The sequence below is a fragment of the Dermacentor silvarum genome, chromosome 1 (genome assembly GCF_013339745.2).
Source record: "Dermacentor silvarum isolate Dsil-2018 chromosome 1, BIME_Dsil_1.4, whole genome shotgun sequence".
Taxonomy (NCBI): domain Eukaryota; kingdom Metazoa; phylum Arthropoda; class Arachnida; order Ixodida; family Ixodidae; genus Dermacentor; species Dermacentor silvarum.
This window is the reverse complement of record NC_051154.1, coordinates 195430423-195452196: the sequence shown is the minus strand read 5'-3', so window position 1 is coordinate 195452196 and position 21774 is coordinate 195430423. Positions and strand designations below refer to the sequence as shown.

The 21774-nt window shown below is 47.8% G+C and overlaps 1 protein-coding gene and 1 non-coding gene across 4 annotated transcripts in view; one reads left to right on the top strand and one right to left on the bottom strand.

Annotated features, from left to right (window-relative positions):
* The window catches only part of LOC119436605 (discoidin domain-containing receptor 2-like), a 254289-nt gene that overhangs the window by 48215 nt on the left and 184300 nt on the right, over positions 1–21774 (bottom strand). For all 3 annotated transcript variants that reach the window (XM_049658987.1, XM_037703508.2, XM_037703509.2), the window contains exon 3: positions 8497–8602. In XM_049658987.1, the coding sequence (XP_049514944.1) occupies positions 8497–8602 (106 nt within the window). The remainder of the gene's footprint in view (positions 1–8496; positions 8603–21774) is intronic.
* On the top strand, positions 5867–6049 carry LOC119437892 (U2 spliceosomal RNA). Its single transcript, XR_005189575.1, has one exon. It is a non-coding gene; the product is annotated as a U2 spliceosomal RNA (small nuclear RNA).

Sequence of the window (21774 nt, the reverse complement as noted above, 5' to 3'; positions counted from 1 at the left end):
GCCACGCACTTTCTTTTCTGAGAAGGAAAACAAACGGAAATGAAAGTACCGAAGGAAGACGCTTATATTGCGTTTGTTATTATATAGGCTTTAGACAGCGTTCGCAGTAATTCAGGCACTCCGAGTGTAGTGACCGAGCCGCTCCCACGCTCGGAATGGGCTTCAACATTTAAGAATGAGCAGGTGCCCCACGTTAGTGGCTCGTTTCGCTGCGTGCATTACCAGACGGGTCCGCGCGAGCTGACGCAGTTGATTATTTTCTCTACCGCCGCCGCCCTCTGCAGCACTTTTCCCTCTCTCTTCTCTTCTAGTGTGGAATAATGATGCAATATTTTTTTTCCTACGTGCGTGCCAACGTGAATAATAATGTCTCCACAGATTAACATTTGAAATGAAATTTCACCATACTGATGCGCGCGCAGCCTTTGGACGCAGTCACCAACAACCATACGCAAGATTACTTTCCAGAATATGGAGATTATGTGTCCCCTACGAATCGAGAATGGTCCGAGTGTTCCTTGGAGGAGGCATAAAATACTGGCCTCGGCGCTAGAAGAACCTACGCGATCATCTCCGTGCCATAAAGGACCCTGCGAATTACCTGGGAGCACAGAGTTTCTTCACCGCGTACGCCAAAAAGTAACGACCTGGCGGCTGTTGTAGGCATCATGCAGCTCGCTTCATAATGCAGCCATCTCATCCATTCGCTAATCCCTGGAAGCCGGGATTGGTTTCCCAACGACCCCGCCACCACTTTAATGAGACGGCTGGCGGCCCCTTGATAGGCACTGACTGTCGTTGCGGCGTGGGAGCACTTCATTCGCATCCTTGACAGAGACCTTGTGTTGAGCAAGGTTCTTTTCTTCTTTTTTTTTTTTGCGGGAGAATTCGCATGATGTCACAAATTCATAAAAAGTACAAAATTTGAAATTTTCGTCATTTACGACCTGCCAGAATTACGCGGCTTGTCAACATGAACTCGTCAGGACAGAAGCGCTCTTGATGAAGGACGATTCCGAACAAGCACACAACTTTATGTATTTCAGACGGCATAAACGACCGAGCATTTCCTCTTATATTGCACAGGGTGGTTGCGAAACTTTGGAAGCACTGTCACCTTCAGCGCATAAGCTCTGATCATACACATCGGGCCAGACGCCTAAGATACAAAAAACAAAAAAGAAAATATTTCTTAGAGAGGAGCGAATATGCCACTGGGTCGAGTTGTTCCTAAAAAAAATTTAAGACACCCTGTGCACTGCCATGCGCGTGTCCATCCGACCACTGTGTGTCCGGGAACTGCACAAGTGCGAACATTTGCCTAAAACGAACGAGTTTGCGCGCAAAGGGATCACCTCATGGTATGACCCGGATCTCGAAACGGCGTCGTACAGGGTTTCTCTTGCAGCGACGCATCCTAACGCGAGCTGAAAGGTGCGACAGGAGCGGCGAGAAAAAAAAATTGGAAATGGCTACGTTCCACGAAAGCCATACACGATGTGCTATACCAGGAGAGCGAGAGATTGGAAAAGCGCGCAAGCGCGCAGCAAGTCCGTGGCGGGATGGGAGAACGCGCGGAAATGAAACTGCGGGTGCGCGCGTAAATTCTCGCGATTCCGCACGAAAATTTGGGTCGTAAAGGGGGTCAGGCAGAGAACGGCCGTAGGGAAAGGGCGTTGCTGCGCTTCGGTGCCGACCACAGTGGCTGCGGCAGGCGTCCGTATGGCGATGCGCATGCACGCGAACGACAGCAGCTTTGCGTCCGGCGGCAATGTTGGTAGTGGTGATGTGTATGTGTGTGTATGTGCGTGTATGTACTACATGTTGGGCCTCCCGGGTAGAAGGGTGGGTGGCGCTAATGAGTTGGAGTGCCCTAAACCTGTCGTTATAACGCGCGCGCTCTTGAATGGGCTGCAGGGGCCATAAACGAGAGGGCAGCATCGTCCGGAAAGTGCCGCCCCTCGGGCGGCGGTTGTTAAAGTTTTGAAAAGTTCGAGAGGGCTTTCGCCTGCCCCGCTCTTCTCAATAGGGCACGGAAAGCGAGAGCCGCGGATCTGTATAACGCGCACGCGGGTGGAACGTTCTCCTCGAATCCACTTCACCGTGCCTTCTCCCCTCTTTTTTTTTCTTTCTCTCTGTCTCTCTTTTTGTTTCGTGCATCACTCCTCGCGCGCCATCGAGGAGAGAGGATTTGAGTTTGAAGGCGGCTCATACACGTCGTCCGCGCGTGAGAAGGGCGACTCTGTGCCTCCCCGGTGATTGCAGAGGAGCTGGCGCTCGCATCTTCAGAAATTAATGACGTGCGCCCTCGTCGGCGAACGGCGACTGGAGAACATGTGTCGTCAAGGTATATAGCATATGCCCCGGGACCGCGCGTGTGCGTGCTGAGATAAAGGCCGCCAAGCACGGAGGAGCGCTCATCGGGTGGTATGCGCGCTGCCTCTTCTCCTGCGGGACATCAGCGCATACGGAAACACTTCGAACCCCGAGACGCAGTGCGAACTTTCACCTTGAAAAAGAACAAACTTATTGCCACGTTTCGGCCGGGAACCAGCCTATATAGATCAAGACGTGTATACTCTTTGATAAATGCCGGTTCCCGGCCGAAACGTCCAAATAAGTTTGCTGCGCTTTTCAACGTGAACTTACGGAAATCTGTAAGGACATCAAAAATAGCCGACAATTACATTTGTGCTTGCGACATCTGAAACTGCGGCTGTTTTGACTGTCCCTATACTGTCGTTAACGCAAGCACAAATGTTATTGAGTGCTTTTTTTTTTCTAATATCGTTACAGAGGTGTTCCTCGAGAAGAAAAGTAACCCAGGGGCCCAATATTTTTTTACTCACAACCATATGAAGCCAACAGAGATAATGCGTAGGGTGCTGGTTGGAGCTCCCAACGGCGTCAAGTTGTCCTTTCGTCCACTTTCAGTTCTCTTTACATAATCATTTCAATACGTCAATAAAAACAATAAATACTTTCTCCTATGCTTTCGCGGGCTCCGCAATATATATATATACAGCAACACGGCATTTACGGGGGCAGGTGTTGGATATATATAATAATTACCTAACTAATATTAAATTGTTCATTAACAATTCTCAGGGGAGACGTTGTACGCGCGAAATTGGGGCTAGTGAGACAATAAAGCAAGCCAATTTGTTAGACGTTGTGAGTCTATAGCACCAATTTAAATAAATGCGTCTTAAAAACCCGCGCCAAAGCGCATTGCTGTTATGTGTGGTACACTTAGCACTGAATATTTCGCGAAGCTGTAAAGCGTTAACTGGAACGGCCATGTATTCAGTACCATATTTTGAGAGACACTTGGCAGAGAATGTCTGGCTATATATATATATATATATATATATATATATATATATATATATATAGCTTCAATTTTGCAATTGCAACGTGACCTCTAAACTTGTTAGTTAAACTTTTATTTAGATCATTTTTGTTATAACTTCGTAAGTTATTCATTGTCGCATATATGAAAACGCTCGCCGCCGCGGTTAACGTCTTGCAAAAAAAAAAAGGACAATTGTCCAAAATTCTTTATTACTCTGCGATTTATAATCACTCTTAGTCTTCACTCCAAAGATCCGGCGTATAAACCGCTACACAATACAACAAAAATTAAAAGAAACAATAGACACGATGAAGGAACAGCTTTATGTGACCTAGTGGAACCTAACTTGGTGTCGAAATGTTCGCAAAGTTATTTCGAAGTGTTCAAAAAAGAAACAATAAGATAGAATAAAGTGCGACATTCTTTGACAGAATTGGCCCATCTCGCTCCATGCGTATACTTTGCAATATGCCTTGGAAGTTGAACAATCTCAACGCACAACGAAAGCAACTACCGCAGTTCTCCAGCACGGATTGGAGAGCGTCCTCGACGCATTCGGTGTTATTGATAACGCTTTCAATCTTCATACGGCAGATTGAAAATGCACCTTCTCTTACGTGAGACGCTTGCAAGAATAAATAGCGACGTTTCCGACGTTATTCGCGAGAAGCCGCTTTTTACTCCTGAAGGAAGAAAAGGTGCTCAATCACCAAGGCACTATCATGTATAGGGAAAGGACAAAATCTAATAACTTGTGCACGAAATGTCGCAATAAATTGTTTAAGAATCGTACATCCTGTGAACATTTTAAGTTGTTTGCAGCAGCTTGCGGCGGGTTGCCTTGACACGCTTTGCAAGCAGTTGAAGCCAATGGAAAAGTCAACATGTCTCGACAACATGTCTCGTCCACAAGATTTCTTCGATGCCTTCCTTTGAAAATGATTATACTTTCTTTGGCACGCTCGCACGCACATGCGTGTGTGCGAAAACACACGCGGCAAACACAGACCTACTTACAACCGGCTTTAGATGCGAGACATGAAATGCGGAGGTATACGGTTGGTCTAGGCGGATAATTGGAGTCGCGTCTCAACAAACTTCCCAACGCTCTCAAAACTGTTCTTCGTAAAGTACTGTCAGAAGTAAGCCTTCGCTTCACTTGAGAAGCGGCCCGCACTGGACTTAATTAGGCTGCATACTCAGGAATTAGGTATAATAAGAGTGGCATATATGCTAATCTAGCACCACGTGGTGGACTGATTGGAAATTTCCACGGTGACGCAACCGGTGACACAAAACAGCATGCGCGGCCAGTAAGCTGACTGAGCCGAAGTTACGGTGAAAAGGCAATTCGCGAACGCCGCCATCGAACCAGCGAACTGACGCTCGTCTTATCGCCGAGTCTGAGTGCCGGTCGTTATATAACTGCTGGGCAACGGCCCCAAAGAATAACATCGCGACCACGCCACTACATTCACTAACATCAGCAAATTAGTGTGTTCACTCGGCAAGTGTACGCGCGTGCTTCAACCAAATTCGTGGGGCCGCAACGTTCATATTAGGACGGATTACCAACGAAGCTGTTTAGGCTGCATACATCGGCTGCATACATTATGAAATCATACATTTTTTTTTCATACGACACCACACTACGCCGACACAGGCGCCGCCACCTCCCATGCATCTACCGCAACCAGCTGCTGTAGCCGCACCTGCACCTCCTACGCGCGTGCCTTTATGACCACAGAAGCGCAGGCCACGTGCACAGGCGCCGTCGGCCACACTCTTTCCCCCTCTCATTATTCGTGAAACGGGATTTAAAGCAAATAAAGCACATGATGGCCAACTTGCTACACCAAGTGCACTGTCTACTATATATATATACAGGGTGTTTCAGCGAACACTTTCAAAATTTATTGAAATTTGCCTGTGGCATACAGCCAAATTCTAGTTAATGAGTTGGTTTACTCGAAGAGGCGGACATTACTTGCACAAAAAGTGCAATGCATAATCGACTAATCAACAAAAATTCACTAATTAAGTGTTTAACTAATTACCTGATGGCCCATATTGCAATTTACAAATTGTAGCCGCGGAGTTTGCAAGGCGGATTCACTTGGAACGAATTCTCGGGATGACACCAGTTTCGAGATATTAATTCCCGAACTTTGTGGAGAAATGCATTGGTGTTCCAGTTAGTTTCTTAACAAAACGTCGTTTTATGCATTGAAGCACAAAATTAGATATTAGATTAGATTATGGGGTTTTACGTGCCAAAACCAGTTCTGATTATGAGGCACGCCGTAGTGGGGGACTCCGGAAATTTGGACCACCTGGAGTTCTTTAACGTGCACCTAAATCTAAGTACACGGGTGTTTTCGCATTTCGCCCCCATCGAAATGCGGCCGCCGTGGCCGGGATTCGATCCCGCGACCTCGTGCTCAGCAGCTCAACACCATAGCCACTGAGCAACCACGGCGGGTACAAAATTATATATATATATATATATATATATATATATATATATATATATATATATATAGTGTTTCTCTTACAACGCCGAATTTATGTGGCTCTATTTGGACCCAAGATATAAAACTTATTTTTGGAAGTGGGCGGAGTGCTTCAAGTCTGCTTCACCTCCGCCGCGGGTCGGCCCGGTATTGCACAATCTCCGGGATCGGCCCACGCATTCCTGTCCCCGCGCTGTGATACGGACGTAAGCCGGCCAGGGTACCCCCTCTAGGAACGCGTGCGGGGTATACATACGGGCGCTAGAGGTAAATAGCTTCGCTTTAATACGCCACTTTCGTAGCAGACCTTTATCTACCGGGTGTCCCACGTAATTTGAGGCCAAACTTTCAAAACATGCAAATGCCACGTAGCTGGACAGAATCAAGGTAATGTTGTTTGCCGTCGCTTGCAGATATTCAGATTAATTTTTGCATTCCGCCCAACTACAGAATTCTCAAATATTATAATTAGATGAAATGTGTCAATGGGAAAATTGTAGAGCAACATGAAAAATTGCCCCGCAACTGCCTGCTCGAGGCATTTTGCGTGTATTCGCGGGCTTATTTCATGCTTGGGAAAACACTTTATGTAGTACGTATTGAGCAACAGAAATCTGTGTCGGGAGGTATTCGTGTTGCTCTACAATTTTCTCCTTGACACTTTTAATCTAATTATAATACTTGAGAAGTTGATTAACTAATTAGGACTGATTATGCATATAGTCAGAATGCAAAAAAATAATATGAGTATCTCCAAGCGACGACAAACAACAGTACCTTGGTTCTGTCCAGCTACGTGCACGTGGCATTTTTGCAATATTTTTAAAGTTTGCCTCAAGTTACGTGGAACACCTTATACGTCATATTGAGTTTCATTTTGTGGCAGCAAGACAGCAATTACGGATCAACTACTTGGCCGTTTCGACACACGCTGTCGCAACGAGCTAAAAATTGTATAAAGTTATGAAAACGCAAATTAAGTTTTTGTCCGTGCAGCGCTGCCTCCAAATTTAGAGACTTTATATAATCTTGTACTTCAAACTTCGCAAGCAATTCGGAACGGCGTTGCGGCCGTGAAAGACATACAGTGTACCGATCGTGTGGGACGTCAAGCTGGGCGGGTAAGATCTATTTCCACCGGACAGCTTTCTTCTTCTTTCTTTTTTTTTTTGTTTTTTTTTAATAGTTACCTGTGCTCGCGAATACCGGCTCTTTCCCATAGAAATCGCGCCTGTTTCTAGCTTGCATCCGCTTGAGCGCTGGGTGTTCACGGCCTTATAATTCGTGAACTTCGATTATGATGGCAACCATGGTGTTTTATTACGTACACGCATCCAGCGTGCCGCAGTAGTGGGAAAAAAAATGTACACAGACGAATTCTACCAACAAATGGAACCTGCATTTCCGGCTCCGTTTTGCGCGCGTATGTGTGTTCATGTACTTACATGCGTGCTTTGAAGAACGAGTACTGCACATATGAAATGAGGAAATACTGCATAGCTGGCAGCGCTGTCAGTCGTTATTCCTGCTTTGTGGGGACACGGGACGCGAGGGCGAAACTTCATTACGAACGTAAAAAGGTGAATTACATAAATCTTGTTCAGAAACATTTAAAGTAAAAAAAAAAAAGAAAGACATTAGCGTAGCTATACACTAGTGGCGCTAGGCTAAAGAAACAGTGGAGCTGATCGGCCCCTAGCTGGTCCTGGCCTAACGGTTTATGCATTTTCGGAATTTATTGATTATTGATCGATTGTCGATTACCTATTGATTGGCTATCGATTGGCTATCGCAAGGTATTGGCCACGTATTTGGGCTAGGCTAAGCACTACCAAGTCGTCCCCAGCATTTTGCGGAATTCCTTGATTATTGATTGATTAGCTATTGATTTGGCTATCGATTGGCTATCGCAAGGTATTGGCCACGTATTTGGGCTAGGCTAAGCACTACCAAGTCGTCCCCTGCAGGAGGAGATTGAATATACTTTTATTGTGGAACCAGCACTTTATGATGGCCGGGCTTAAGAATCTCATGAGGGGACATCGAGGGCTTGCCTCGCCGCCGCCTCACGGGCGTGCTGGGTCGCCCAGGTTTGGCCGTCGAGGGCGGAGATCCGCAGAGCCTCACGCAACCTCGACGAGAGGGTCGTGGTGTTAATTTGTGTGTACTGTGCTGGGCACTCCCACATCATATGCGGAAGCGTAGCCGGGTGAGTGCCACAGCATTTGCCAGAATTTCTTGATTACTGATCGTTAGCTATTGATTGGCTATCGATTGGCTATCGCAAGGTGAAGCGAGGCGCAGCTGTGCGCAGTGAGGTCATCTCTAGACGAGTTTTTGCGAACGCTACGCGGGGAAACGACAAGCTTAAACAGCTCCGCTGTTAAAAGTTAAACAATGGTCCTCGAATGTCACCAGTACTATCGAAGCACTCCATGCCGTTTACCAGACGTGCCGTCTACAATAAGGATTTTGTATAGCCGAAGGATGGTAAACGGCATGGAGTGACGTTCATCTTCCATCGACTACAATATTTGACTACACCATTTTTATTGCTTTTTTCGCTTCTGGAATGCGGCGTTCGGATCACATTTCAGCTCAACAGAAGACAACAGGATGCTGGCTTACCTGGCAAACTGTGGTCCAACACTGGCGGCATTGTGAGTAGAGCTGGCCGAAATATCTTCGTCCTTGATTTCGCCGCTGGTCATGCCCAGCGTTTGGTTGCATGAACCTGCGCAGACGAAAGGCGAGAAATACCTGCTTGAAGTTCGAGTAAAAACTCTCAGGTGAAAATTACACCAAAGTAACTTCTACACACCAACGAAAATAGCATGCTAATTAAATCATAGTGCTCTAAGAGGGCTCAGCATTAAAACGATCTTAACGATCTTTTTTTTTCATTTATTCTTGGCTTTTTTTTAACCTTACATCTGTTAACTTGAACATTGTATCGTTTACTGTACGTCTATTATGACTCATTGGCTACCATAACTTAGCACTGCCATTCGCGCAGCTACAAAGCTTTCCTTTATGCTTAGTTCCTTTCCCTTTGTCCTATTTGTGGGCGTGTGTTCTGCAACCGCTGGTGCTTTTGTAACCAAGCCTCTTTTGTTCTTTCATACCCATTATGCCCTTTCCAAAGTAACAGTAGCAAGCTAAATACTTGTCTGGTTTACCTTTCTTTTAATTTTTCTGCCCTTTTTCTTTCTGCTCTTTCCATGCGAACGAAGCGGTTTATTTTGAATCATTTGAAAGATCTCTAATTTATAACAGTGCTGTTGCCTTGATTGAGGGAGAGTGCACTACACTGGTCATTTCCTCAAAAGTTCTTTTTTTTTTAACATTTTAGCCAAAGAGAAAAAGAGTTAGAGCGCAACGGTATAGAACAATAAGGTGTGATGACATAAATAATGCGAGCGTCAGAATCCTGTCTGATGAACACAAATGGGCATAAGCCTTGAGCAGGTACAGCAGCTACGTAATTAAATATTTCGCGAGCATCCACACAAAGGAGAGGCAGTGTAGCCCAAAAACGACGGATCTGTAAAAACTGAACACGTTCATCTGCTCCATATCGAAGGGAAACCCCATCCACAAACCTTCCGAATCAAATACGCGACGCCACTCTTTGTTTACGCTTATTATAAGCCTTCGCGGAGGCGCTCCAGCGGTCTGTGATAAGCACAAAACGCTCCCAAGGCTCCCGACGTTATACTCCCGTACGCGCCCGCGCGTCTTGCAGAGAAGCCGCCGCACTCGCAGCCGCACTTCCGAAAAGACACTGCGCAGCCAGCGCTAAGAAGAAAAACAGGGAACAAACTCACAGGCGGGGAGGGGGGGGGGGGGGTGATGGCGCACTGTCCCACGAGCAGCAACGATGGCCGGTGGCGCACTAATGTCGCACATTCCGTGCTTTATGGAGAAGCAAGTGTCGGAGTGCCGCCGAGTTTCGTCTGTGCCGGCGCAAGACCGCCTGCCGTTGCTGCCACCGCCGCCGCCGCGGCTTCAAAAGACTGCTGCTGCTGCTTTGGGGCAGCCGTAGCCTGCCACAGAGGCGCAAACCGTTGCCCGGTGGATGGACGGACAGACGGAGGGAGCGCAGCTGGGCGACGCGGACATTCCCAGCATGCCAGCGGACTCTATCAGCAAAACGTGCCCAAAACATTTTTGGAAGCCGCCGCTCGAGGAATTTGAGCAGCCGCCGAGTTCTGCTCGCCGATTCGGCCGTGCAGCTCTCTTGCCTGTCCTTTTTTCGCGTGCTTGTTTCTTCACTACCGTACTCTTCTCTTCCGGGGCGGCAGCAGTAGCAGCGCGATGCGAGCGCGTCATTTGTCGGCGAGTTCAACTCCCGGGCGCGTCGCGCACGCGTCATCTCCGTGCGGGCGCATTGTTCGCCCGAGTCGGATTCCGGCCCCGGGCAGAAGGACGGGACTCCTGCTGCTCTCTCTGCCTTTCTCTCCGCGATGCTCATCGCGTCCTTTCGCTCTCCCCGCTTCCCGCCAGCGCTTACACAGAAGTACGTGAGATGTTCCTCCCCGAAGATTGTTCTTTTGCGCGTTCGTTCGGAGACGCCAAACAGCACGATGAGAGCCGTAGGTGAGGGAGTCGGTTTTCGTATTGTTTGCCCTACGCGTTGTGCCGGGAAGTGGAGTGAAGATAATCGTAATTATTCTTCTAGGGACAGTAGTCAAGGTCCCTGGCTCCCTTTTCTGGCGCGCAACTGCACCTTTCGCCCAGCAAGTACAGTCTGCGTCTAGAGTTTATGGACCTCAAGATTTGAGAAAACGTTCAATTTCCGAGCAGGTTGTGACCGCGGCAAACAAAGCCGTACAACGCTATGTTGTTGGCACGTGCTGTAGCACACACTTGAAATCCAACTATATATACCGCGCTGCGGGACCTCTGCGGAAATATTCAGTTTTTTTTTCTCAGATTGGGCGGTCCGTAAACATTTTACGCTGACTAGTACTTATACCATCAGCATAAATCCAAACTGCGAACAAAAAATAACTGATGAGGCTGCGTCTTCCGCGTAATTAGATGGAAATGAGACGTGCAATCGCTCTGCAGCCGGTTTCTCAGCATGGATAAGTCACAAGTGCAGCTTTCAGAGTTTCACTTAAGCCGTTGTTACAAATACAGGTGAAGTTGGCAGCGCAACAACGCATTCGAGTCGTTTTTCGACTTGTACGCGTTTGAAATTGCGCTGATAGAACAGTTTGAAAATGATACTTTTCCAAAGCCGCGCTTAGAATTATCGTAGAATATCGAGTAATACGTAATAAATATAAATAGATAAGGTGACTGAGAAGTGTTGCGTCAGAGAATGAATAAATCGCTGCAAGCTTTAACCACGTTTGACAAAAATCTACACAGTCACTGGTATGATAAATTGGTACTAACGATTGTGATCTTCTGATACGTACACCGACATCGTGCAGAAAGACGCGCGGTTCTTTATTCGTGCATCCCGATGACTAAGCGCTACGGATGTGCATGTTGACTGCAGGCCATCTCTGTTGAAGAGTCATCGAGGCACGGCAAATACGCGTTAAATGCCTTCGCAAAGGACGGCACTGTTGTTCGACGCCTTTAACTCAACTAAGCGCTACACGGAGGTTTACAGGCTGCCTGTCGGCTTCTAACGACGCTTTCTACCTGGCGCCTATACGGTCTAATGAGTGTCTCTATGCTCCACTTCGGAAGCGAGAGGCGTTGGCTAGGTTACACCTACATGTACTGTATCGGGTACAAATAAAGCTCAATCAGCAGCTGCTACCTATAATGCGTTCTTTGTTTTCCGCCACTCTGTGTGGTAACGGGCTATTCATGACGGCATGCACGCTTAATTCCGTGCCTACGCCACCTTTGGCGAGCAGATAGGTAGCGGGGCTAAATCACACTCTGGTGTGATCACTCGCAGCAGCTGTTCTACCTCATATGTTCCCGTTCGCATTTCATCTGCCCATAAATGGTAACTTTAGTACCCAGAAAAGGAGGCTGTGGGGCCCAGCGTAGTTCAAATGGTGTGTAGCAGGGCGCGTTTTATGCGGAGATTTTTCTTTCGGCTCCCACCGGTGGCAACTTGTCTTTTTCACAATGTCACCCTATTTCCTTTAAAAAATATCAAGTTTGACCAAAACTTCCCTATAATTATACTTGATATTTCACTGTCGTTTGGATTAGTGAGGACTTGATGAACTACCGATCCTTTCCGTTCTCCAGATTTCTTTGACATCATTATTGTTTAAAAATGGACAACGTCATAAGAAAAGGAAGGGCTGCATTGTGGTGGGTGCTGCTGGAGCCTGCACCTGAAGAACAAGGCTACTAGGCTACTAGTATTCACCTGAAGTCCTGTAAATGCTTTTGCGCTATAATTTACCTCACAGATCATACCTCGATCGCCTTCTCAAAGAGGCCACGCGCTGTTATGTAAATTTCCGTGCCTAAATCTTAAGAACTCTTACTCACAAAGCACCCCCATCTGTTCCCTTTATTTGCCCGGTTCCCTTTATTTACCGTAGACGTTCACTCCAATCCTAGTCTGCAATGTTGTGAATCTGCTCACTTTCCCAGCTCGGACACAAAGGAGCCGTCCGAGAAAGATTAGGTTCGAGCAACTCGAAGACCCACCCTCGACAGCCCAGGCTGCTGGAGCCTTCAGTAAGGTAATGAAACAACGTCCCGGACAGATACTAACGAGCTTCCTCTCCGCAGATCCGCTCTGCTTGGCCACACAGACACGACCAAACAAACCCTAACGAATCGCTGGATACAAAAAGGTTCGGCTGCTCTCTCGTCTCCTACATGTATAGTCATCGCTTCCCACCCACGCAGCTCGGCGCTTGCGTGGCGTTCTCCCCCCCCCCCCCCCCCCTCTAACCCCCCATCATTTCGTCGTTCCTCGCGGCGGTGATAGGCGATTTCTACCAGTCCCTCGCTATTGCCGCAAAGACGCTGCGGCAGAGAACAACAGCGTAGCTCCGAGACGCCCATAGTGCGGCTCAGCAAACGAACGCGGCAGCGCAGCGGCGACGCAGAAATGCAGGAGGGTAGAAGGAGGAGCAGGTTGGGATAGCAAAGTGCGCAGGCATGCCCGCGCGCGTGCGCGCGCTCCCGTTTTCGCCTTATCTGCGGGACATCGCCAGATGTTGGCGTACACACGGCGGGCTTTGGAAGCGAGATCAGTCGGACCGCTGCCGCGGGCCCACGGGTTTTCTCACTCACTCTCTCTCTCTCTCTCTCTGGCGTTGTGCGCGGATTGCGCATACGCGAGGGAAAGCGAAGAGCCGCGCCGCTGCTGATGCGGCTCCTCCGCGCCGAGATGGGCCGAGGACAGCAGGAATGGAGGGTGGGGGAAGCGAGAAAAAGACGCCGAGACCGCAGAGGTGGAGCGGGCTCCTCCGCATCCAAGGAGCAGAATCGGTCGGCGGGAGCTTCGGAGACAATGGAGGAAGCCGCTTCAACAGGGTGGCGAGGGAAACAACGCGGGGGTAAACGAATGGCGCCCCGCCTCGCGCCCCGCAAGAACAAAGGAAAAAGGGGACCAGTGCGCGGCACCAACCGCCAGGTAATTGGGGAGTTGCATGCCCTCGCCCATCAATCTATTTCTGCTGATTTGTGCCGCCGGAAAAAGTTTGTGCGCGGGAGAAGAGCACGGTTCGGGTGATGCCCATAAATCATGCGGTGAGAATCGCAACAGAAGGTTTTCCGTGGCCGACGCGTGAATGGCACCACACGGACCGCGGTGGAGCGCGTGCGCGACGAACGGGGGCGGGGAGACCCGCCAGAAGGAATCGGCCGGGCTTCGATGAAGGAAAGAAGAAACGCAATCCAACTGCCTGTACTTCTTTTTTTTTTTTTTTGGTTTTTCGGTTACTGATTCTTCGACGCCTCGCTTCGCACCGCTTCTTTTCACGCGATATTACGCGTCTCTGTTTTTCTTTTTCTTATTTTTTTTATCTGCCTGATCTTCCCCCGTGCATTTCCGCGCTGCGAGCGGGTTGCGCGTCTTGGGGCCGGAGCTCCCCGCACGCATCGTTCTCAGCTTCCATTACGTTGTGCTTACTTTATTTCACTCGAGACCCATCGCTGTACTTCTCGTATTTTTTAAGGTTCTTTCTGAGCTTAGAAATTGCACTTTTGATTTTATTGCGAAGCGATCTCGTGCAACGAGTCCGTTTTGTGCCAAGGACAGACCATAAATAAATTTTTGGATGACAGGAAAGAAAGGAAACTTGGATCTTCAGGTGCTGGGCAAGGCGTGTGTGCCCCATCGGGACAAGAAATGAAATACTTCTTGATGGAAGCGATGCTCAAAATGATGGGTTTTACCTCGGCACGCTCGTGGCCAACAGAACTAAGAAGAGAAAAGAAGAGAAACATAACTGCGAAGAGGAAACCTGTGAGAGACACATCTTTTGCGGCAGCTGGAATGAATATTGCGTGACTTTATAAAAAAAAAATCAGTATTTTTCTGTATCACTTTTATGTCCCGCGAACTCGAAGTGCGCGAAGAAAAACAAAATCAGGAATGGAAAGAAGGATTGATGTCTCACGCGTTCTCGAAGAACTCGCGCCACTCACGAAACTGTATACATACATATACGTATAGTGCTCAGCAAACATCTGGCAGAAGCACTTCGTAATCCCGGCTGACAAGACTTAATGCAACGTAACACTGCCTTGCAAAATAACTTGTACAAACGGCTAAAATTGTGTTAATTTGAGTCGACAATCCACTGCGGTGTCTTTCCTTCAGGTCTATGTATATTTCTAGCTTCCCTTCAGCCCAGTGAGGGGTAGGAAACCAAATTTTCTGTTACTGGTTTACCTCCCTGCGTTACTCATTTCTTTCGTCTCTCTTGTATAATAGGTAGTTTTCCCTTGACTTCGCGGACGCAGTTTGTCACCGTCATAGTGCCCGAACATGGCGGCCACCGATGACGTAAGTGCACAAAGTTCACTGCTGCTGGTAACCTGCCGTCATTGTGATACAGACGCGGCCGGAACGCCGCTAGAGAGGGCGGTGCGAACGTAGACATGGCCGACGCGGGTCGGCCTTTTGGGCTAAGATACGATCGTAGTATCTGTGGTTACTCCGGTCCCGACGTGGGATTCGCCCTTCTATGGGTCACCCCATAGCCTTGCAGGACCAAATAAAGTTTAATTTCCATCCATCCATCTTGTTCCTGGGAGCTCTTTGGGTCACAGATGCGACAAGGGTTGTTCAAGGGCGCGTTACAGGTCCCGGAGCCCACCACCTGGAATCCACAGGGGTATGTGCCATTGCGCTTGGACCCTTTCTGCACTATCACCAGGATCGGCCCACATTCTTCCACACGCACAACAAAAATGCACGGAAGCCTAGCCATAAACAGCTTCACTGTAAAAAAATTATTTGAAAAAAAAAAACCCTTCTCGACCCGCATTCAGAAGAATTTGTTTATGCATTAAATGTTTCTTCAATTGGCCGTTATTCAGGCAGCCACTCACGGGTGACAGCGATTAGAGCGATTACAAGATAGTCATTGTAGCGATGGCCAATCCCAGAAAGCACTTCCAAAAAAGAAGTTTCGTAAATTGCAGGGCAACTGAACCTTTTAAGCAATTCTCCGGAGAGGTCAGGACAAAAACCAGAAAGACAGTTTAACGTATAACGCTGTCCGTAAAAAAAATATATAGATGAGGGTAGGCGCACGATCACTTTTTGGCACACTACAGTGCTTCACGATCAGCAGCGCTTTGTAGAAAGATGCCGAAGGTGCAAGCCAGTCACAGCAATACACACGACGTGCGTCTTGTAACTCGCCCATCTATGAAATCTCCTTCCTTGAGTGGCAATTTGGTTTACGCCGCAAGTTTTCCTTCGTCCTCGGTGATATAGCTCCTTGCGCAAAAAAAAAATAATAATGAAAATAAAAGAAAGAGAGAAAGAAAGGAACTCGGCTCTGTATGCAAAGAAATAACTTTGATGGGGCACCCGACGTTGGCTGCGGCGACCGCATGAACGAAGGAAATTGGCAAGGCTTTCAGCGCCTCGCAAAACCAAAGTCGACTCGAATATGACGAGCCTGCACGCTACGAGCCGAGCTATATGCTACTAACAAATCTCGTAAACAGTAGCGCTCGTTCAGTCGGGACGCCCATGTTCTTTGTCTGTCTCTTTTTTTTTCTTACTTCTATTTCACATCTTTTTCTGACGCTAACCTCATCGCGACGCTTCCAGAGACAGTCACCGAGGTAGTGCCGAGAGGATTTGCCTATCAGCGTGCGCGAGCACGTTGGAACAAGCCAAAACAAGTGAGCACTGAGACCCGTTCTTTCTATTTTTTTTTTCTTTTCTCACACGGCAAAATGGTCCGAATGGGCCGGGGTAGATCTCGTAAGCATACAATGACTATGAAGCAACCAGTGACGTCAATATTTTGTTCTGCGCTGCAGTAAACAACCCTACAATATGAATGCGATAGTAATTTGCTGAACAATGTTGAAATTGCTTAATCAGTTATAAAAGCACTTACTATGGAATTGAATGCAAAATAAATTGATTAACGCTATCCGTAGACCGTGTAGACCTGAACAGTCCCAAAGGAAACAGTCGGCATTATCGGCCCCTGCACTCAAAGCATCTCGTAAATGTTTTTTTTTTAATATTTAGGTCTCAGAATAACTTGCTTTATTTGCATATACACTATTCTAAGGAGTGGTGGCTCTCTAAATGACAAGTGGTCTCAAAATACAGCTAATATATGTCGGGCTCAAGGGCGAGAAGCAGTGAGAGAATTGCTTCATTTCTGGCTGCTCATAAACCCCAAAGAGTCCCTGCTCAGCAGTTTGGTTTGTCCACACGCGACATTGTGATGCAAAAAAGCCCTCTAACCGACAAAATATACGACACAAAATATTTCAAGGGGCTGTTGGATAGTGTCTATATTATCTCAAACTGTTGGAAGTGTCCCTTGCCCACACGCTACTCAATGCTTCGCGGTGCCACACGAGCAAGAAAGACAGTTCATAAAAAACAGGCAAGATCTGACACGTGAGAAGATAAGAAGCGCACAAGCGCTTCTTGGCAAAAGTGCGGGCAGGCATAGCGCAACAAGAGTTCCACCTTGCACAGTCTCAAGAAACTCAAAGCGAAATTCAAATCATAATGTTCACGTGCATTTGTTTCACGTTGTAGTCTTGTCAGCTTCGAGCGATGGGGACTGATCAAAAAAGAAAAAAGAACATAGTCAAAGTACAACCTTCCGAATCCCGTGAACAGTGTAGTTGAGCGTCAGACAAAAACGTCGCCATCGTTTTTGCTGTAGCTTCCCACAAACGCGCGCCACGCACCCAGGCGGAAATGAGGCGTTATCCTAACAAGGCGAATTGAGCGCACAGGCGAGAAGTTTACGCCGTTAGCGATAGATCCTCTTTTCGCCTACGCCGGGGTCGCCAATATCCCTTTCCTATCTTTTTTTTTGCATTCCTCTCTCCTTTCTTCCTCCCATTTTGCACCAAGACAGGCGACTAAGCTGCGAAATGACAGGGTTGAAGCCTCGGCTGGCAGGCAGCGATGACGCGCCCAAATCGCGCTAGACAAAGAAATCAGCCTCCCGCGGGAGGCAGAACAGCTCCGCCGCAACAAGCGCTGCTCACAACAACAACAACGACCATAACAACAACAGAAGCAGCAGCAGCATCAAGAGATGGAAGCGCACCACTGCTGCTGCCTCGTTCCAAAGTCGGCGGCCTCATCCAAGAAGACGCTCCCCAAGGGAGTGAAAGCGAGCGGCGGCTGCGAGGACTTGGCGCGGGAGCCGCTATTCACCCGACACGCCGCCAGCCGCGAGGCTGCTCTGGTATACACGTACCACGTTATCTTCCGGCTCCTTGGCGGATTCGACGCGCAAATACTCGCGAAACTGCGCCAGAAAATCAGAGCCGCCTCTCTTTCTTTTTTCTTTATCACGCTCTCTCTCTCTCCCTCTTCCTTCTTCTCCATGCTCACAGATACAAACAACCAATTTAAACAATCTGCAACCCCCTCCATCTCCCCCCCCCCCCTTTTTTTTTCTTTTTTCTTTTTCCACGTTTCTTCACTTCTTTTATCTTCGCGTTTGGCGTACACTCTGCGTCTGCGATATACGTGCGTTTATGCGCGTGCTTCCTTCCGGTGAGGATCGCGTTATACTGCGGCTACGATGGCCAACATAGAGAATGCGGAGGGGCACACGGAATATATAGGGAGCGTGCCGTTATACACCGAGTGGCGGAGGTCAGCGCTTCCTCGCGAACCAGAGCGTGTGCATGAGCGACACAGCGGCAATGCAGCAGCGGCGATCCAGGGGGAAAGGGAGCGTTTGAAACTTCGTACGTTCGAGTGCAGAGAGAGGCAGGGAAAAAGAAAAAAAAAGAAAAAAAATGCATATTTCTTCGTTTTTGGCGCTTAGCTCGGGGCCGTCTACGCTGGATGGGGGTGTGCAGTACGATGCCCGTGCATGGATAGCGGGAACTACACGCTACAGCGCTGCGGCCGCAGAGACCTCGCTCGTGGCGTCGGGCATACGGCATTCGTTCGAGAGGCGCCTCTCGGAACGCCCAAATCCCTCCCGAGGGCGCCGCTTTTCCTTATAAATCCCCGAGCAAACACTGTGCCCCCCCCCCCCCTCCCTTTTCCCCTTTTCCAGCGCGTCGGAGGCGCAACCATACAGCGGCGTCGGCGCCGCGTATAAGGAGCGCGCGCGCCCGCCTCCGTCAGTCCGTCGTCGTCGTGTATATACGCACTGCTCGGTGAGAGAGACTTTGGGGAAGTCAATCGGCCCCTTCCGCATCGGCCTCTCGCCAAAGAGAGGGTTTCTTTTTACATCCTGCCCTCGCTATACCCTCGCGAAGAGAGAAGAATAAAATGGAGAGCTCCCTGGCAAGGCGCGCATGGCGGAAGACTCGCAAGCTCGCGCAGGGATTTATGAGCGGCCCGCCGTAGCGGCCCGGAGGCATCCGCCGCTTCCCTAAAAGAGGTAAACTAGCAGCAGCAGCAGCAGCTCCTTAGAGCCAGGCCGCCCATTTCTCGGCTCACTCGACTATCCTCACCTCGGTGCTGACTGCCCGGATCCGTGCGTGCCTTCGTGTATTTGCTTTTCGCTTATTTATTGCTTACGGTGTTGTTGTTTTTTTCTGTTTTTCTTCGGCACTGTTTTTCGCTGTAAACGTCTTCAAGCCACGCGATGGGTGATAGTATGTGCATATAAGAATGCTCGTGTTGGCGGCTTTTTCTACTTGTTTCTGCCGCTGGTTGCTGTTGTTATTAGGGCGCTCTCCATTGCAGTCCTTCGATTGAAAAACGAGCACCAGGGGAGAACTCTCACCTTAGGTTGGCCTGCGTCTATTGTTCTGCGTGGCGAAATTTTCACTTGCTCTACTTTTTTTTTTCTTGGTCTTTTTTGCCTTTTTCGCCACGATCAACGAAAAAAAAAAAGGGGAAAAAGTTAGGTACTTGACGTTGAAAGTTCTTCATTGCTCACGGCTCTTCGATTGGACATTCATACTTTCGCAGCATACACTGAGATAAAAAAGAAAATATGCATAGGATTTAAGAACCTACATTAATGTTGGCCTCAACCAGAAATTCACCACCGTGCCTCGATGGCTACGGTATTCAGAAGTCGGGCACGTGGTCACAGGATTTTGTTATTATTATTATTATTATTATTTTATTATTATTATTATTATTATTATTATTATTATTATTATTATTATTATTATTATTATTATTATTATCATTATTAGTAGTAGTAGTAGTAGTAGTAGTAGTAGTAGTAGTAGTAGTAGTAGTAGTAGTAGTAGTAGGAGTAGTAGTAGTAGTAGTAGTAGTAGTAGTAGTAGTAGTAGTAGTAGTAAAGTAATAGAAGACTCAGTTCTACTACTGCTAATAAAGAAGTGTTGCTTTAAGACAAACTTGCTTGACACCAAATCCTGTAAAAGTTGCCTTTCGTGGCCTACCATCGTGAAATTCCCTGCCTCTGCCTTGCGTCTTTTTACACCGCGAGCACCGATCCAGACGGAATTTCGAGAATTTCCACCTACGCTGTATGCATGCGGCACAAGCAACGAACAGGAATGCGTCTCTGCTTATGCGCGTTTCCTTACCGTAAACTCTTTGAGGATTTGCGAAAAGAGAGAAAGGGAGAGATGAAAAATGCCAAAACTCGTGCGCAGCCTGATAGAAGCATTTCTAGGCCGCGCATAATTGCTATTTATGAGGGCCGGAAAAAGAAGCGGAGCCCGAACTTTAAAAAAATGTATAAGAAAAGAAGTCAGCGTGCCAGCTTTCTTCATTTTTTTTTCTCTCTCTCTGTGCCCTTGCGTGCGTCGCTGTCTGAGCACGACGACGCGGCATGTTGCCCCAGAGTCACGAACGGAAGTATCTTTATTCAATTCACCTTTCGCGCCGCTTGTTACCCAGTTCCCTTCTAGGAGCAGACTGCAAACTGTGCGAGCGATATTTGCCCAACGCACCGTCTCCCTTTCTTGCTTTTTTTATTTTTCTTTTTTTTACACCCCACCTTCTTACTACCGCGGTGGGCGGCTCTGCCATTTTGCCTGGCAGTTGCTCCGGATTTCCGATGCCGAAACGTGTCTCGATCTCTTATTTTCTGACTCATTGAGAATGCGCGGCGGTCGGGTGGAGCTCGGAATTCAGGGAGCCCGAATAACACGTTTTAATGATGTCGCGTCAAGCAAAGATGAAATGCCGCTGGCGCCTCGTATGCCGCTGGCGCATGGAAAGAGCATCGCTCTTCTGCTACTTGCGTGCATTGAGTGGAAACGTATATAGCATATCAATCAATTTTTCTTTTCTTTCTTACCTGCAGGCAGGCGAGAGGGAACAGTGGTTAAGCACTGTTTTGGTAAAATGGCGACGTTTGTAACCCAAATATAAAAACATAAAAGAAAGAATCTTATACCAAAACATGCTTCACCGGCTACGCCCCTACGTGGTTCAATTATATTTCTTCACTTATGAAATGCGAGTATGATAGTGGGGTTTAATAAACAAAGACATCATACCGGCGGTGCATTCCTTCGGTGTGGAACGAACGCGATCACGTACAGGATACCGTTTAGGTGCGTAAGACACTATAGGGCCCTTACTTACAAAAACCTCTTACGCTATAGCATAGCTCGTAAGAGCAAATTCCAACCAATCATGATGCTGGAGAAATAATTATCGAAGACGGCTGGTCAATGGAAAAGGCCACTTACGAATGAAAAGCTTAGTGGATTTGGCCCTTCAGGAACCATATTCAGAAAAAAATCTTTTTACACTAAAACTGTTCGTAAGGAAAAGTGCCAGCCAATCGCGATGTCCGACATACTAGTAGCGGAGGAGGCGGCTGACCTATATGGCAAACGTCTCTTACGGACTAAAAGCTTTGTGAATTCCGCTCCAGTTCTATAGTTGTTTCTACAGAAAGCCAGGATTGAAGCGAACCTCGCGGTCAAGGGTCTGAAGCAAGACGAAAAAAAAAAAGAGTCAATATTCACGGTATGCTTGTAGATATATTTTACGAAATGCCCGGGAAATGAAAGGCACGTAAAGTATGGACAAGCACGCGGTAATTCAGAACCAGAGCAGGGACACTGTAAGGATTCTATTCCACGCTAATTCCTTCCCCACTTCCGTCACTGATGCGAGCGGCGCTGAGGCCACGTTCGACCGGCCGTAAACAGTGGCTGGTACGAAAATAATATAAAATGGAGCAAAAGGAATCCTTGCATTACACCGGCCCAGGTTCCGTGTGGACCTAGAATGCGTCACGCTATGCAGGTTGAATTCCTTTGGAAAGTATCAATGACTATAGTAGACATATCATGTGGCATGAAGTTCTGCATTAATGAATATTCTTGTAA